The sequence below is a fragment of the Sander lucioperca genome, chromosome 2, assembly GCF_008315115.2.
Source record: "Sander lucioperca isolate FBNREF2018 chromosome 2, SLUC_FBN_1.2, whole genome shotgun sequence".
NCBI lineage: Eukaryota > Metazoa > Chordata > Actinopteri > Perciformes > Percidae > Sander > Sander lucioperca.
This window is the reverse complement of record NC_050174.1, coordinates 22847205-22864262: the sequence shown is the minus strand read 5'-3', so window position 1 is coordinate 22864262 and position 17058 is coordinate 22847205. Positions and strand designations below refer to the sequence as shown.

The 17058-nt window shown below is 40.1% G+C and overlaps 1 protein-coding gene across 2 annotated transcripts in view; it reads left to right on the top strand.

The window, feature by feature from the left end:
* The first annotated feature begins 12286 nt into the window (after positions 1 to 12286).
* Positions 12287 to 17058, top strand: part of si:dkeyp-72e1.9 (syntaxin-binding protein 4) — a 110155-nt gene continuing 105383 nt past the window's right edge. The window contains exons 1-2 of one of the 2 annotated variants that reach the window (XM_031292552.2): positions 12287 to 12806; positions 13955 to 14079. In XM_031292552.2, coding sequence (XP_031148412.1) covers positions 14057 to 14079 — 23 coding nt within the window. In that variant the 5' untranslated portion in view covers positions 12287 to 12806; positions 13955 to 14056. The remainder of the gene's footprint in view (positions 12807 to 13954; positions 14080 to 17058) is intronic. The other variant, XM_031292550.2, reaches the window with a different exon arrangement.

The following is a 17058-nucleotide window of genomic DNA, read 5'->3' as shown; positions in this document are numbered from 1 at the left end:
AGCTCCAAACCCCAGCAGAGAAACACTGCAAACACTGCAAGCCAAGCGTTGCTTTTCATTGAACGTGACTGCACTGTAATGGCACTTACTGAATGCACTACCAAAAAAAAAGCTAACGCCTGGGGTTAAAAGGCCATTTTGAAAGTGAGGAGTAGAGCAGAAAAAGGGAAGGAGATAGAAAATAAGCTACCCTGATCATACCCTGATAAGAAGTGAAAATGAGTTATAAAATATGGATGTAGTAATGCAGGTGGATTTCTTCATGACTCAAACTGCTCTCCTGTTCTTTCACACTACTGTTGGCTCTGCTTGCCTGCTTAAGTAAATCCTTCCTTGTAGTCTTACTTATCTTTTTACGGGGAGGATAGTGTTAGCTTTTTGCCCCACTGGAACAAAACAAAATCCAGTATGCACGTTCGTGTTCACCAAAGAAATGGCAAATGACGCTTAGTGTAACTTCCGCCAGGAAGACTATCTCACTCCTTCTCATTCCCCTCCCTCTCCCTCTCCTCCTGCTTCCCATTATCAGCTGATTAGTGGAGCTTACTCTTTTAGTTTAACCGACCAGATTGAGCCACAATCTCTATCAGCCAATCACATCTTTGCCGTCAATATTTAAATGTTCTCCTCTCCGTTGCTGTCAGCTCTCACTTCAGCGTGATTCTTGGCGACCCTCCTCGGTTCACCTCCAATTCATCATTTCCAGCTCCAGGCATGAGCTCCTCTTCTCATAAGATAAGATAAGATAGACTTTATTAATCCCACACTGGGGAAACTCCCTTGTTACAGCAGCTCAAAAGAAAAATCCACACACATCAGAATAACAAATACACAGTAGATAGACATAGGAAACATATATACAAAAAGTCTTGTAAGAAATAGAAAAAAATAGAATTAGAGTTATAATAATAATAGTAATATGTACACTATAAACACCCTTATATAAACACAGTATATGTACACATTTATCAAGATGAGTAAGGTGCGGATGAATAGAAATGACATATTGCACAGTAGGAGGTGACACGGAGTAATGATTAAATAATATTGTCAAGTGATGGGTCATGTTGCAGAATCAGCTAGCAATGTTGTATTAAAGATTATAAAACAAGTAGATCCGACCAGACAATCTGATTGGTCAACTGGACATTTAGAACGGGCTCAAATCAGCATGACAGCACACCCAGAGCCATTTGAGCACACCTGGCGCATCACTTAAAATATCACTCCGCCATTTCTGTGTCAACATTACGGAGTTGAATTAAAAAACAGTTTCAAAACATTTGTATTCATGTGAGTAATTCAGGAACCACAGCGGAACTAACAAAAGCTCTCCAACTAGTATATAAAGTGATTCATCGAACTAAACGACTTATTTGTTACAATGCTCTGAAGTTAACTTTCACTGGATTATGTTTGGATCAAAATAGCCGCTATATGTGATTTTCGCGGACGTACAGAAGCTAAGTCTGTCGATGGAAAAAAAAAAATCTTAGTTACAACGAACAAGATTGAGCTAGCAAAGCAGTTTGGTGTTTATATGTGCAGTAATTATTCAGTTTGGGAAGTCACACAATCTCTACAAAGCTATTGTTAGCTTAAGTTAGCTGCTGACTAACGTTTTACAGGGACAGGAAATCATCTCTGTTGTTTGAAGTCATGGATGTTTAGTACCTAAATCTATCCAAGGAAAAAATATTATTTTCAGCAGATATCTTAGTAATTACATGATAGAGCTAGCAAAGCAGTTTGGTGTTTATATTTGCGGTATTTATTCAGTTTGCGAAATCCCACGATCTCTACAAAGCTAACGTTAGCTTAAGATGACTGGCTGACTAAACAGGTTGCTTTTAAATTTTGAGACAAATTGCCCCACAATATTTAGTTGGTAAGCACTGTTCGTAAGCATCACACTCAAGTGTAATGTTGCATAAGTCTGACTGCTGCCGGATTAAAGGCCCTGTGGTGGCACTCCTTCTTGCACTGGGGGTGCAACAGTGTGCTGCTGAAGGAGCTGCTCAGGGAATCCAATCAGATCTCAGCATCCTCTCATCGGGGTAATCCTACACTACTCACGGCTTCACGACCCCCTTTAAAATATGATGATGTTACAATTGGAATGTGATGACATCACGATGGGCATTCGATGATGTCACGATGGGGTCCAATCGCCAAAGACTTTTCTCATTTATCATATGTAAGTTTTTTGGCCTCTTTATTCAAATGGCAATGCATTTTGCAATTGTCAATTCAATTTGTAATTATGTCATTCAATTTGAATATGCATTTTGCAATTGCAAGTATGCAAACTGGCAATGCAATCCTCAATTCAGTTTGAATTATTTTGACTAAATATTTGAATGAAAGCTCAAACAACTGCATTTCATATTGCCGTTGTGATTTGGTCTCTTTATTCAAATGGAAATGTATTTTGCAATTGTCAATTCAATTTGAATTTTATACAAATGATTATTGGCTGCTCGGTGTCTAGGGGTCACTTCGCTTCTCAGACTGAGGACTGAGGAATTTCAGAAACTTCAGAAATTTCATAAATCTTCTGGAATTTCAAATTTCTTTTGTCAAAATAATTTAAACTGAATTGAGGGTTGCATTGCTAGTTTGCATATTTAATTGCCAATTGATAAATGCATATTCAAATTGAATGACATAATTGCAAATTGAATTGACAATTGCAAAATACATTGCCATTTGCACACGTCAAATAATCGTTCACTCAAAATGAGCTCACTCCTTATTGAACTACTCATTTTGCTGAGCTCCTGTCCTTTCCTGTAGCACCACCATCAGGACAAAATGTCTACTTACACACGACAAATATAAAAATCTCAGTATTGTGTTTTTTGAATATGACATAAACCCTCACCATGCTTCTTGGAAAAACAAATTTAATTTGGATATTAAAATGTTTAGTAATTCTTTATGTGTAGTATATGATTTAACCTTCAGTTGTTCAAATAGGATCCAAACAGACCTAAAAAAAACAAAACCTGTCCAGGATATGTTCCAAAACCCCAAATGGATTCATAGCTACCACTGAGAACAGTACTTTATGACTCAGTAGACTTAAATGTGACTACTTTGGGGCCACATAAATAAGTAAATGAATAACTTGATAGATACTGTATATATAACCTTATAATAGCTGAATAATAGGTTTTTTTTCTACCTAACTACTGTTGATGTAATATATTACACAAAAGCCATGTAACAAAGTAATCAAAAATCAAAGGTCCATTTACTAGCTTACTAGTTTTCAAAATTCCACTTTCTCCACATGTCCCAGTTGTTTTGGTTGAAAGCTCTGAAAGCTAGTAAGTGGACCTTTGAGCTGACACAGGTCTATGACTGAATGTTGCATTTTCTGCATTTTTGGTTAGCTGACAGAGTCTGGGAATGCATTACTGTTTTAGGATTTGATTGTCTGACACAACTGTTTATCAGGTAGATACCATTCCATTTTACTTGTATCTTTGTACATGTGGAGTGAACATCATCAAACTTCAAAAAGTTAATTTCATTTATATAGCACTTTAAAAGCAAACAAGTTTGCACCAAAGTGCTTCACAAACACGAAAACATATGTATACAAGCATAAAACACACATATCTACATAGATATAGTGGAAATACAACACGATTCAAGGAGATACAAGTTGATACACAAATTGAAACCCTTGAAGTCAGATAAACAGGAACATATATGTATACATATGCACATTAGGGGTAGGGGAAAAAAATTGATACAGCATAGTATCGCAATATTTTCTGTGGCAATACAATATCGATACACAGATGCCAAGTATCAATCTATAATTATGTGTTGGTCAGTTTGTCTGCTTGACAATCCCATTTTGCAGCAATAAAATTGAAGTGAGATGAACAAACAGGAAATGTATCTTTTTAGGTAAAACAGATGTTGACAAAGTTTCCTTTTGGGGACATCATTTGAAATTGGGAAAAATTTAAAGTTGGAAAAACGGTAATAAATTGCAATATATCGCAGAATATTGCAATATGTTTAAAATCGCAATAATGTTGAATCGTGACATAAGTAGCGTGATGATATCGCATCGTGACATAAGTATCGTGAGGATATTGTATAGCAACATAAGTATCGTGACGATATTGTATCGCAACATAAGTATCGTGATGATATTGTATCGCAACATAAGTATCGTGACGATATTGTATCGCAACATAAGTATCGTGATGATATTGTATCGCAACATAAGTATCGTGACGATATTGTATCGCAACATAAGTATCGTGACGATATTGTATCGCAACATAAGTATCGTGATGATATTGTATCGCAACATAAGTATCGTGATGATATTGTATCGTGACATAAGTATCGTGGGATATCGTATCGTGAGGCCTCTGGTGATTCCCACCCCTAATACACATAAATTCAAATATACACATACATATACATATATGCATAGGCTACATACACATACACTCACACACATATACATAATATAAAAGGAAAGAAAACCGGTCAAACACAATTATAATTAAAAGCCAGAGAATAAAAGTGTGTCTTGAGGCACGTCTAAAAAACATCCACAGACTCAGCCTGTCTAATGGCTCCTGGCAGGCTGTTGTGATAGTGTTTTTCTCGTCTACTTCAACAGTGCTGACAATGTGCTGTATGAATTCTTTTTTGTGTTGTGACAGCAGGTGCCTGCTGGGAAGGAGTGACAGAGGTGAAGTATTGAGACTTTCTACAGAGTTAGAATATTGTCCAGAAGAGGGTGCTACATGTCCATCTGCCTGTACTGATTACAGTAAGACTCTGTACCATGCCAGTTCACTTGTAAGCCTGTAGCTGAGCTCCAGCTCCTCACCTCCAGGAGACTGGGGGGGGTGGGTTGTGGCCGAGTATACAGGGCTCTCATGTGTGGAGGAGGGCCCATAGGTACTGGAATGAATAGTCGTGAATGCGGGGAGGGGCCCAAAGAGAATGCCTATGTAGAGCTGTAACAATTCAATGCTGTACAATGAATTGTCTCAGAAATAACCGCGATTACAATATAATTGTCTCTTTCAATCACATTTAAAATTATTTATTTATTACGTTTTTAAAGAAATGAATGTTTTGAATGAATCCCAGGATACATATTTTGGTTACATCACTGTCATGTGACCGATATAACATAATAACACAGGTACACAGCCTATGAAGTAAACCATGCCTCTTTATTATCATCAAACATTTTTTTCTAACTGTATCCCCCCTTGTCATTTTTGTTGCTATGAACGTGTATAACTAGCGAACATTAGCTAAGGTCTTAAGGCATATGACTGTTTATTGTTGTTTTTGTGGATATACAGTACACTAGTTAAATATTGGATATTTTTTACTCATGTTTAGAGAGGAGATATCTCTTTGGTGCAACTGCTAACAACTCATAAACAACTGAAACGTGACAAGTAGATGCTGATCTTCTGTCAGGGCTCACAAGCCAAAAAGGTTGGAATCCACTGGTTTAACCTTTAACAATTCATTGTATTATATCAGATCATCATATGTGTTTTTCTTATTCTGAAAGTAACTTTAATTAGTAACTACAGATGTAGAGGAGAAACAAGTAGCACAATATTTCCCTGTCAAACATATTGGAGTAGAATTAAATAGTTGCATCAAATGGAATTACCTCAAAATTGTACTTATAGTCAGTGGTGGAATGTAACTTCAGAAAGTATATTTACTCAAGTACTGTACTTAAGTACATATATTTGGTACTTGTACTTTACTTGAGTCTTTTCTTTTCATGCCACTTTCTACTTCTACTCCGCTACATTTCAGAGAGAAATATTGTACTTTTTACTCCACTACTTTCATTTGACAGCTTGAGTTACTAGTTACTTTACACATTAAGATTTCTGCACACAAAACACATGTAGTTTATAAAATCTGAAGTTTTCATTATAAATGAAACTAGCCAACAATATAACAGCCTACAAGTCCAGCTGAAATGATTAGACCATTAAACACACAACTGTTTGGATCTTTTACACTTTCTAAAATGGGAGGAAAGTTCTTTACTTTTAATACTTTAACTACATTTAAATTTAAAAATTAGATGCACTATGGAATTTTCCTTTTCTCTGGATGACCACCTAGAGCAGGGGTGTCAAATTCATTTTAGTTCATGGGCCACATCCCCGTAATTTGATCTCAAGTGGGCCAGACCAGTAAACCACTCCAGAAAGACATTTTGACTTGTCATAGTAGGAAAAGCACAGCTGAAACTGATAAGCTTAACGATGGCTCAAGTCCATCAAGTGTCCCAGTAAGCTAGTTCAGTGAGTCAGCATGTACAATACCAGGGCCTCTCCTAAGTGGAATGCAGCCATCATTAATGGTTTTGAACACACCTATGCTTTTCCTACTATAACATGTCAACATGTCTGCCGTGAAAAAAGGTCTATAAGAATGAACTCACGTCTCGTCCAGTGTCAAGTTTCTGTGTTTAGTTGGTTTCATGTTTTCTGTTAGTTTTTTTCCCATTTCCTGTTTTATTTCGAAGGTTCTCTGTTCTCCCTTGTGTTGTCTTGTTTTACTTCCTGTTGTATATTTTCCCGCCTTTGTGATTGTCTGCTCCACCCTGATGTCTTTCACCTGTCCCCCAGCTTTGTGTCACCTGTCCCTTGTTGCCTCGTTATACTGTGTATTTAGTCTCTGTGTATTTGTCTGTTTGTTGTCGGATTATTGTTTCTGTGTGTAGGTTTGTCAGTTGTGTTCTGTGCTGTCTCGTCTTTGGATTTATTCATATCTGGGTCCCTGTGGTTTTGTTTCCCCGCCTGGATTACTTTTGTTGTTAGTTTTGCCTGCCTACATCTGGACACTTTTTGTTATAGTTCTTGTTAAATAAATCCTCTACTCTGCATTTTTGGGTCCTAGCCTTGTTTTCCCGTGACATTCACAATAAATACAAAAAACAGAAACAAATGTGTACAAAATAGCTGTTTAGCATAAGAAAAAGGAGGATGAATGGGTTGAGTGCAGAATGCAAAAAAAATAAGTTTAAAAAAGCCATAATTCTGATTTAGGATCTGATTATTATTTTTTTTTTTTCATTTCATCATTTTTTTTCTTTTCTTTTTTTTGAGCTCAGTAAAGTTGACATGCACACATATACTGTATGTTGCAGAAACATTAGCAGCGTCAAATGACATTAGATGCAGTTTGACTAGGCGATGATGAGTGATCAAAAGGCAATGATTCCTGTAATACATGCTGTAGATGAGGCTGTGTATATGGCAATGTCTGTGATAGTTTTAGGGTTCAAAGTTATGGTCAAATGCTGAGGCGGTGGGGTTAGAGGGAGTGCCATCTTGGATTTGACTGGATTAGCTGGTCTCGGGTTCCCATAATAGCAGATCACAGCTCCCTGTCCCTAATCCTATCTGCAGCCATTACGAGTCAAAGAGTCAGAGAGTCAGAGCGCTGATGCTTGGCCCGAGGCTCGTTAACCTTAGAGTTCCACCGTGGGATTAAGATAACAGGAGGATTGGAGTGCAAACACCCTGATGAGAAGCATATGGAAGAAGGCCATCTACTCAGGTTTCCAACACAAGGCTTACTGGATGTTAAGCTGATGATTGGGATTGAGCTAGAGACATTTTGTGTGTATTACTCTAACATTAGTCTATATCGACGATGTTTCATTTCCGGGATTGTTCAGGAGCCGCTGGAAATTCCGCCGGATGTCCGTCCCCTTCCTCTTTCTTTGTGTTGGCGTTCTCAACTCCGGTGGATTTCTGAGGACTATGGTTAACTGCTCCTCAGATCTCTGCAGGGTAAATCCAGACAGCTAGCTAGACTATCTGTCCAATCTGAGTTTTCTGTTGCACGACTAAAACTACTTTTGAACGTACACGTTCCACCAAAACAAGTTCCTTCCAGAGGCTATTTTGCAGAGGCACCGTGGCTCCGTCCGGCGCTTAGCGCCACCCAAGACGATTGTGATTGGTTTAAAGAAATGCCAATAAACCAGAGCACGTTTTTCTCCCATCCAGGAATGCTGTGTGAACTAGACAGACCCTCTTCCGCAGCGCTGTGGAGGAAGGTCTGGCTATGCGAGACTACTCTAACATCAATGAGTCATTCCTTCCCATATTAATATTGAGACCTTATAATTACTATAGGTCAAATAAACCAGAGCATTGTTGACAGGATTGGGAGGCTCTTCTGGACTCAGTGAGAGCACACATTTTCTATGACTAAAGTTTAATTCAATCAGGAGAGACTTCGTTGCAGATATGCAAAGATTTATTGTACATAAGCATAATATGAAATGTACAGAGTCTTTGGGGATTAGACTCCATCATTAAAGATATGTTAAAGGGGTATAGAAGCCAGACATATTGATGGAGCCTAGACACTGGTGACGGTGGAGAGGGAAGCCGGAGGTTGCAGTGGTTGACGATGCCCGGAGGTGGAAGAGGAGGAGGAGGGTTGCCGCTTGCCTGAAGATACAGCTGATAGCAAGGAGAGAAGACATTTGGAAGTCATGCTGTGATTGGTTCATGAATTTCGTGGCCAATTCTGGTTGGTTTACTGAAGACTGAACGCCTCTTAACAGCTGAAAGTTTAGGGAGAGGTAGTGGTGATTGAAGTAATTTAGAAGTCTTCCTGAAAGAATTTGCGCTGAGCTTCATTAGTCTTATGAACTCCATAAAAACATTATCACTGCTCTGATCGCTACTATGTTTCTGACTTATGAGCTTCTGAAAAGCTCCAGAGCCGGGAAGCACGTTGTTTTACTATGACAATAACTGAGTTTTAAAAAAAAAACTGTGATATTGATATATTTGCCGTATTTTTTTTGAACGTGGTGAACGTTATTAAAAATGCACAATTGATGAACATTAATAGGATAAATCACCCACTTTGGGAACCATTGCACTATAGAGTCTGCAGTGTTCAAAACAGCCAATACAAAAATACTGGATTGACAAACAACACACTGATGATTTTGATGTTTTACACCTATCACCATTTCTAGCCACTGGGGGACCATAGGCAGGCTGGGGGAACTCATATTAATGTTAAAAAACCTCATAAAGTGAAATTTTCATGCCATGGGACCTTTAAACTGTTTACGAAACCTTTAGCTGTTACAGTTGTATTCAGCTTCATAATATATATTTTACAGTTTTTGTGGTATCGCTGTTTAAGTCGAGTGTTTAATTCAGGCTTTCTCTGTGCTTATAATGGAGTGAGTATTGCAAGACTTAGAGTGGGTGATTTACATTATTTTACATTACATTACATGTCAGTTAGCTGACGCTTTTATCCAAGTGTGATGACATCACCAAAGTGGGAAGCCTGGAAAAATCGTCCTAAAACCTCTATAACTTGCTCTCACGCCCACTATATTTACTTGCCATACACAATTTAAACATCAAATCATAGTGACAGCTTTTCAGAAAAAGAAAAAAAATATTCCACTTTTGCTTCATACATTTTTGGTGTTATTTAACATTTCCTTGAAAGTTATCCCAATTTAAACCATTCCCACTTTTCCAACTATTCTCACTGCTTTACCTTCTTACGCATTAAAGCCAGCTATTTAGTTTAGCTGTAGCAATTTAACTGTTCAGCATTCACAAGCATTTTCTGCAGGAAATGCATTTTCTAGTATTTGTTCTGATGTTGTTTCAGAGCATGAATCCTATATTTATTTGTGATTGTTCAACAAAAAGTAGTAAAATTCAAATATAATGAATCTAAAAAATACTTAGCATCGCTGTTATCGCTGGGTGTTTTTCTTAGTTAATGTAAAGTTGATGTTTATGAGATAGGACAGTGACCAGGGCGTAATGATGTGCACATTTTACATTTTAGAATGTCAACTCCTCTGGGTTGCTAAAACCCCCAAAACTCCAATGAAAAATATTGAGAATAAGACCTCAGGGTCCTGTGGTAGCTATGGATGGAGCTGTGACTATAAAATGAACTGAAGTGGATCTTTGTCTTCTCACCAGGGGCGGGGCTAGAAGGGGGGCACGGAGTGGCACCAGTGAAATAAAAACAACTGAAATTAATAATGAATGTGATGTGTTTTATTTAGCAAAATTACATTGTGTTGTTCTATCCTATCCACTACTTCCTATATTTCTAAGCATATTTTCTATGCTGTATTCTGATAAAAATTTCCTCCCCAATTGTGCCATCCCACTTTAAAAAATCCTGGAATCTCCCCTGATTCTCACCATGAGATCCTCAGTTTATACTTCTGATGATGTGTTTCTGAGCTGCAGCTCCGACTTCTAATGCTCTGATACTTACTAAAGACAGTGGGACGGTAAACGGTACACAGCAGGGATCAGCTGGGTACCTGACGGTGCCCTCAGAGGACGCCCGGCAGACAGCTGCTCTCGAGGGTGCCAGCTAGGTTACAGAACAGGAAGAAGCTGCTGCGAGTGATAAATTACATCCTGCGTGTTTGTCTGGAATACATACTCTACATAAACTGGGTTAGCATTTATGACTACAAAGTGACATAAAAAGCACAATTTGCCTGACAAGTGATCTCTTCCCTGTAGAAGCCAGTAATTTTGTATATCAACCGTGTTTTAAGAAAAATATGTTTTATTCCCGATTTCATGGAGAGGTACACTACAATCCTAAGCATAACAGTGACGTCTCTGATTGGTGGAGCTCACATGGAACTGTTTAGCGCACCCGCAACCCGCAAACGGCGTCTTCTAAATGCGCCGAATCAAATGTTTTATAGTCATGATTCATCTTGTAGCTGGTTGGCTTGAATGAATTCACTTCCGGAACCAGAGACGTTCACTGTTGAGCTCTAAAGGTATTAAGATTAGTCATGCTGTTTACACCAAATTCATACCCTACCTATGTAATGTAACTTAAAAATGGTAACATCCAATCATTTTTGCCTCTTTTTGGGTTGCAGGAGTGAAAATGAGGCATCCTTAACATTTGTTGTGTTTTTCCTTGGCCAATATGTTTTTCCAAAATGATGAAGGTCTTCAAATTTTTAGGCATTATAAATGGCTTGAAAGATATAGCTGCCATAAATAGGAAAATGAAATGTTGGTCCCATCTCCCAAGAGCCTTTGCTGCTTTTTTTGTGTGACTATAGAGCTCAACAGTCCCGCCCCTCCTCCGAGAGACCTTGGGTTCCGGAAGTAAATTTCCCATTCATTTCTCCCATTGACGTCTGGAAAAATCCGTAGGCTAACCAGACGGTACGTGACTCATAAGCATACAACGTATCATTTCGAGTAAAAAAACGAACAGAAAATCCCAAAAAAGTCAAAGGTACAAGACTGCGTACATATCGTCATTTCAGAGCGAAGGAACTACTCATCCCATAAACCACAGCGCACCACTGAATAAAGGAGGCTACGTTAGTTTAGCTAACAGCTAATTCGGCTAACCGCTAGCTGACACAGCATGGAATAACTTTAAAAGACCCTCAAAATTAAACCTGAAAATATAACGGCTGTTACGTCAGCTGTAGCCGGATTTACCCAGTGTTAAGTTTGAGTTAACGTTATTTTAGACTGAATCAAGCTGTCAACTAGCGGTTAGCCGAATTAGCTGTTAGCTAAACTAACGTTAGCTTCCCGGCAGAGGCTAACGGCAGAAGCGTGGAACAGATCGTGATTCGTGCAGTGTCGTAAATCCTCGTGACGAATCATGCAGGCAGCACAGATCGGGTACTGACACCCCCCCTCCTCACCAGCATGAGTTCCACCAATCAGAGGCATCACTGTGGGATTGTGGGATTGTTCAGGATAGTGGGTAATGAAGTACTTATCCAAGACATTGTGAATAAAAGACATTTATCTCAAAACAAGGGTAGTGCCCCATGATTTTTGCCGTCTATATGAGCATATACAATCGCTGAGTCATGTCGGCATGCTGGTTTTAAGTCTATCATCGACGGTTACGATTTTATGGCTTATACTCCAATTTGTCAATGGAGAAATTGCATTGTATTGATTTTATTTTATTTAATTTTTTTAAAGTGGCATACTGAGCCTTTAGAAAATGTGTAGGCTATTTATCAGATATACAATTAGTTTAGAATGAAACAAGTGAAACTAATAATGAATGTGATGTTGGTCGTCCCCCCCCCCTCCGTGCCACCCTACTTAAAAAATCCTGGAATCGCCCCAGCAAACCAACACTGTGAACAAGACAACAACGTCAAATGTCAGTCAGTAGGCTAAGTCATACAGTTAAATAAGGTGACTGTCTAGCCCCGCGGATAACGTACGGGCCGTTTTTCTTAAGTGGACCTTGAATGCAGCAGCTCTGATCCACAGGAGTCAAATGTCCCCAGCACTTGTCTCCTTACCTGCTGTAGGCTGCGGGCAGGGACGGTTAAGAACTGTGTACCGTGCGGCTCAAGAAGAGACACTGAAATGGTGTCAAACAGAGGTCAGTCAGCAGGAATAAGCCCACGTGTCGGTCAGATTAGAATAGGGCGGACAGAGCGTCCCGTTACCGGCCAGCAGTGTCCGGCTCATTGATTTGAAGGGGGATGAATGCTGACACATCCACGCAGTCAGCGAAGGCACGCGGCGGTTGACGGGTCGGAGAGCGGCGGGGCAGAGTGATGCGTTTCTGGGACGGGGGGGGTTACTTCTACGTAGTTTCTACTGTGAAAGCTCACAGCGGCAGCAGCAGCAGCAGCGTGGGGGCTGAACACCTGGACCACATTTGGATAATATGTCTCTGCTGAAACAGCGGGGGAGAGAGCTCGAGCGTTTCGATGGACTGTCGCTCATTTACTGGTACGTGACAAACAACACACACACACACACACACACACACACACACACACACACACACACACACACACACACACACACACACACACACACATACACATATAAGTTTAGGTTCAACTCAACCTCTGTGCTTCACCCTGGGAAAGGAGAGAATGCAATACAAAACTTAATTTCGAATCTGGCGAATTATGTTTCCTTACAAACATGCCTGTGTAGAGCATCCAAAGTAGGCCTAGTATTGTTCCCCTGGTAGATTCGGCACACTTAACACATTCGGCTCAACCAAATAGGCTATAGGCACAGAGCGATAAAGATATAGTGGAGAAAGTGTAGTTTTTTTCCCGCTAGGGTAGCCACATTTGAGTCATAATTTAAGCTAATGTAGCCTATCTTTAGCGTTGCCTAACAATGTGTGTAGCCTGTAACTTTTAGTTTTTTGAAAATGGTGTGGTGTGTAATTTCTTTGTCTAATTTGGAATTTAATTTTGATTTGCACTACAAAATACCAACAGTAGCCTACTTTTGACAAAACCTTTACTGCTCTCTACCTTTACTATTGTATTAGTGATTGTAGCACCTGTTTCAATAATTAGCTCCTCAATGTAAATTAAGCAAATTCATAGTTAACAGTCATATATGCAGTTAGATTATTTAAGGAGTGGAATGAAGCCTTTTTTTAAATTACATTGACAATATGAAGCAACATGCAATGCCAATGACAGGTGTATTATCTTTTTGACACACTATTGAAATTGCATTATCCTACATGACACATTGTTTAGAGCCAAATAGGAAATACATTTAGCATCTATGAAAGCAACAGAGAAATCACTCTCCCAGGAAAACAATATGAGTTTTCCCAAATCAAAATGGATAAATACAGATGGAATGTGAATGATCGGCATGGGGAAAGTAGGGCAGTTTTGGAGAGAGTTCATTGTGTTCCTGTGTTCTGTCCTGAGGGGAGGAGTCAGTCAGCTAAATGTAGGTGCTGAGTGGACTGTTGAGGCTGGGTCAGCCGGGAGCGCTTAAAGGCAAGCTGAAGGGAGGTGATAGGACACTGTTGGGTGCCCCTCTCTCCGGATACCAGGCTTCTCATCCCTCAAACAGAACCACCCCTAAAAGTTGCCCTCATGATTCTCTCCTCCCAGAAGTTACCCGAGCTCTGGGACTACTTTCTGATTTACATCTCAGGAGCCCTAGAGTTTAATCCTGACTGCAAAGACATAGACCTGGGACTGTTTCCTCTCAGGATGAACCCCACCATTAAGACCAGGTAGGTGTGTGTGTGTGTGTGTGTGTGTGTGTGTGTGTGTGTGAGAGACACACAGTGAGAATCAGGAGCAGCGGTGCGGAGGGATGCTTAATAATCTGCTGAGAATCTGCTTCTTTAAATGGGCTGCCAGGAGAGCGTGTCCGTTTGTCTGGGTTGCGTGGGGGAAAAAAAGGATCGTAAGGATTGTCGAAAATAAACTCAAACCTGCACTTGTACAGGAACTTGATGTGCTTCACCGGCAAAATGCAGCGTTGTTGAGAAAACAGGAGAATGAGCTATATGTGGAATGCGTACAGTGTGTGACTTGTAGATCAAAATCAACATTTTGTGAGGAATGCCGGAAACTAGTTTAAGTTTGTACCATTGACAAGATATAGCCCAAGTCTGTGTTTTTTTTTTTTTTGTATTGTACTAGTATACTGAAAATTGTAACAAGAGCAAAACCTTTTTTCAAATGGCTTAAATTGTGTAACATAAATTACACCGTGCAGTACTGTACATTACTCTGATAATACTTAAAATGATTGTATTCCTGATACACATTGGAAATGTCTGTGTTAAAGGGTGGTAAACTCTATTTGACACAATGTAAATGTGACTCCGGTAACTCGGGTTGGCAGAATGGTGGTAAGCGAGTGAACGACTGGGGTGCAATGGAAATGATTCATGGTCATCCTGACTTTTTTTTTTTAAGTTAATTTGTATTGATGCAGTGTGTTAAAATTACAATGCCTGCCCTTTTAGTTGCATCATCTGTATCTCAAACTAAAAGCCATAGCTCAATAGGTTTTGGAAGGTTGTTTGGCTGCAGTAGGGGTTAGGCAGTATATGAAACCATAATGACTCATTATTAGTATTAGTTAAGAACAACAACAAAAGGCAAATGTGAAATGAATAGAGCATTAGTTCCTAGGACTGTTCACATTATTTTGGGGATTTTTTGTGGCCTTTATTGGATAGAATAGATGAAGACAGGAAAGGGGGGGGGGCAACATGCAGCAAAGGGCCGTGGGTAGGTAGGCCGCAGTAAATGATCATTACAGTAAGGGTTCCCCATGTGTGGTCTGTGGTCCACCAGGGGGTCCCCTGCAGAGGGGGTCATCCCTATGTTCCCCGGGTCCTATTCTTTTTTTCTGGAAAAGGGTCCTATGTTCCCCGCAATCTATCAATCTTTACGGTAGGGTTAGGGTTAGGGTTAGCCATGGAATTTGGCAGTAATGGTGGAAAAAGTAACAGACCGGGGAACATAGGACCCTTTTTTTGAGAAAGGGTCCTATGTTCCCCAGTCTCATACAAAGAGGGGAACATAGGACCCAGGGAACATAGGACCCGGGGAACATAGGACCCGGGGAACATAGGACCCGGGGAACATAGGACCCGGGGAACATAGGACCCAGGGAACATAGGACCCAGGGAACATAGGACCCAGGGAACATAGGACCCGGGGAACATAGACACGCTCCCCTGCAAAGTGGGAAAATATTTCCTGCTACTGAAGCCACAGACCACAGTGTTTCCTCTAGAATTTTTTTCAGTGGGGGTGGGTGTTGAACATCAAAAACTACGGGCTTATCTGCTAATGTTAGCTACCGACCGTTACCTTGAAACCATCCAGCAAATAGACGGTACCGTAGGGTGGTTTAACGTCACCGCTCATTTTACACACATTTTAACAAGTGAACATTACTAGCTACGTTTTTCATGTTGGTTTTGAGCGGTATGCGCCCCCACTAACCTGGTAAACGGTTTTAAAACAGTAACGTTAATACAGCGTGTCGGTGGAATACAGCGTTCTCCTGCAACGGGGAGTCAGAGGCAGAGGGACCGTCACCCCAGCGTTCGCTAACGTTAGCTTCTTGTCTCACCTGGGGTCTGATAAACAGTAAATTCATCAACTTCAGTGTCCACAACGCTATTTTCCGACAAACTGTAGCTGTCATACTTCACGGGACCCGCGTGAGTGCGGATTTCATGTCGCGGCTTTCATCGCTGTTTGTCACTTTGCCTAAGATTGAGTGACAAGTAGTACTCGCCCTGTTGTTTATTTGGTTTCCATGACTTTGCGAGTGATGACGTCCTGTCACTGTTCCAGTTGCTCACCCTAAGGGGAGGGAGAGCGGATGACAGTTCGCTTGAGTTCAGTAGAGCACACGGCTCTGCAGAGTCGTGTAATTACGACTTTATGACTTTTCATAAACAGCTGAAGGTGCGCGGTGTACATAGCGGAAACCCTGTTGTGCGTCTGCCCTATTTCTGATACCGTGGCGGCATAAATATTACTGTGGCGGGCCGCCGCGGGAAAAACTAGACCACGTGTCAAATTTCACAATAAATTTTGGCTCACCTAGTTGTGCGCCAAACCAAACTGCTGAGTCTGCTGTGTGTGTGGTAGCCTGCTTTTAAAATATGTTCATTGTTTTGCTTAATATGGTAAATTCTAAACTACTATAGAATACTAAAACTTTTTTAGTGACTTTTGTAGGGCCAAATATCTATTCTGAAGCTGTAGGGGGAGCTCTATAGAGAAACCTGCGAGCAAAAAGCGAGAAAACGGTGAAGAAATGGCCAAAAGTGCATAGCGCCCCTTTAAGTGTTCCACCATTGTGTACATCTGGTTTTGCGACTTGTGTTGTACAGCGAGAGCATGTGTATCTGTGTGCACAAAGTAAACACACACACACACACACACACACACACACACACACACACACACACACACACACACACACACACACACTCTCTCTCCATACGTGTATGTGTGCATTTACATTGAGAAAAATTGAATCGCAGCATTATTTATATTATTCATAGTAGTGGATTAGTGATATATCTTTTCACATAAAAACAATTGGATCATGTAATATTTTGTTTAAATTAATGTTAAATCCAGTTAAGAAGTTAAATGTCATTACAGATTCTGGTTAAATTAACATGTCTGTCTTTATTTTTCTTCTTTTTAGGGCAGCAGTAGCTCTGGCA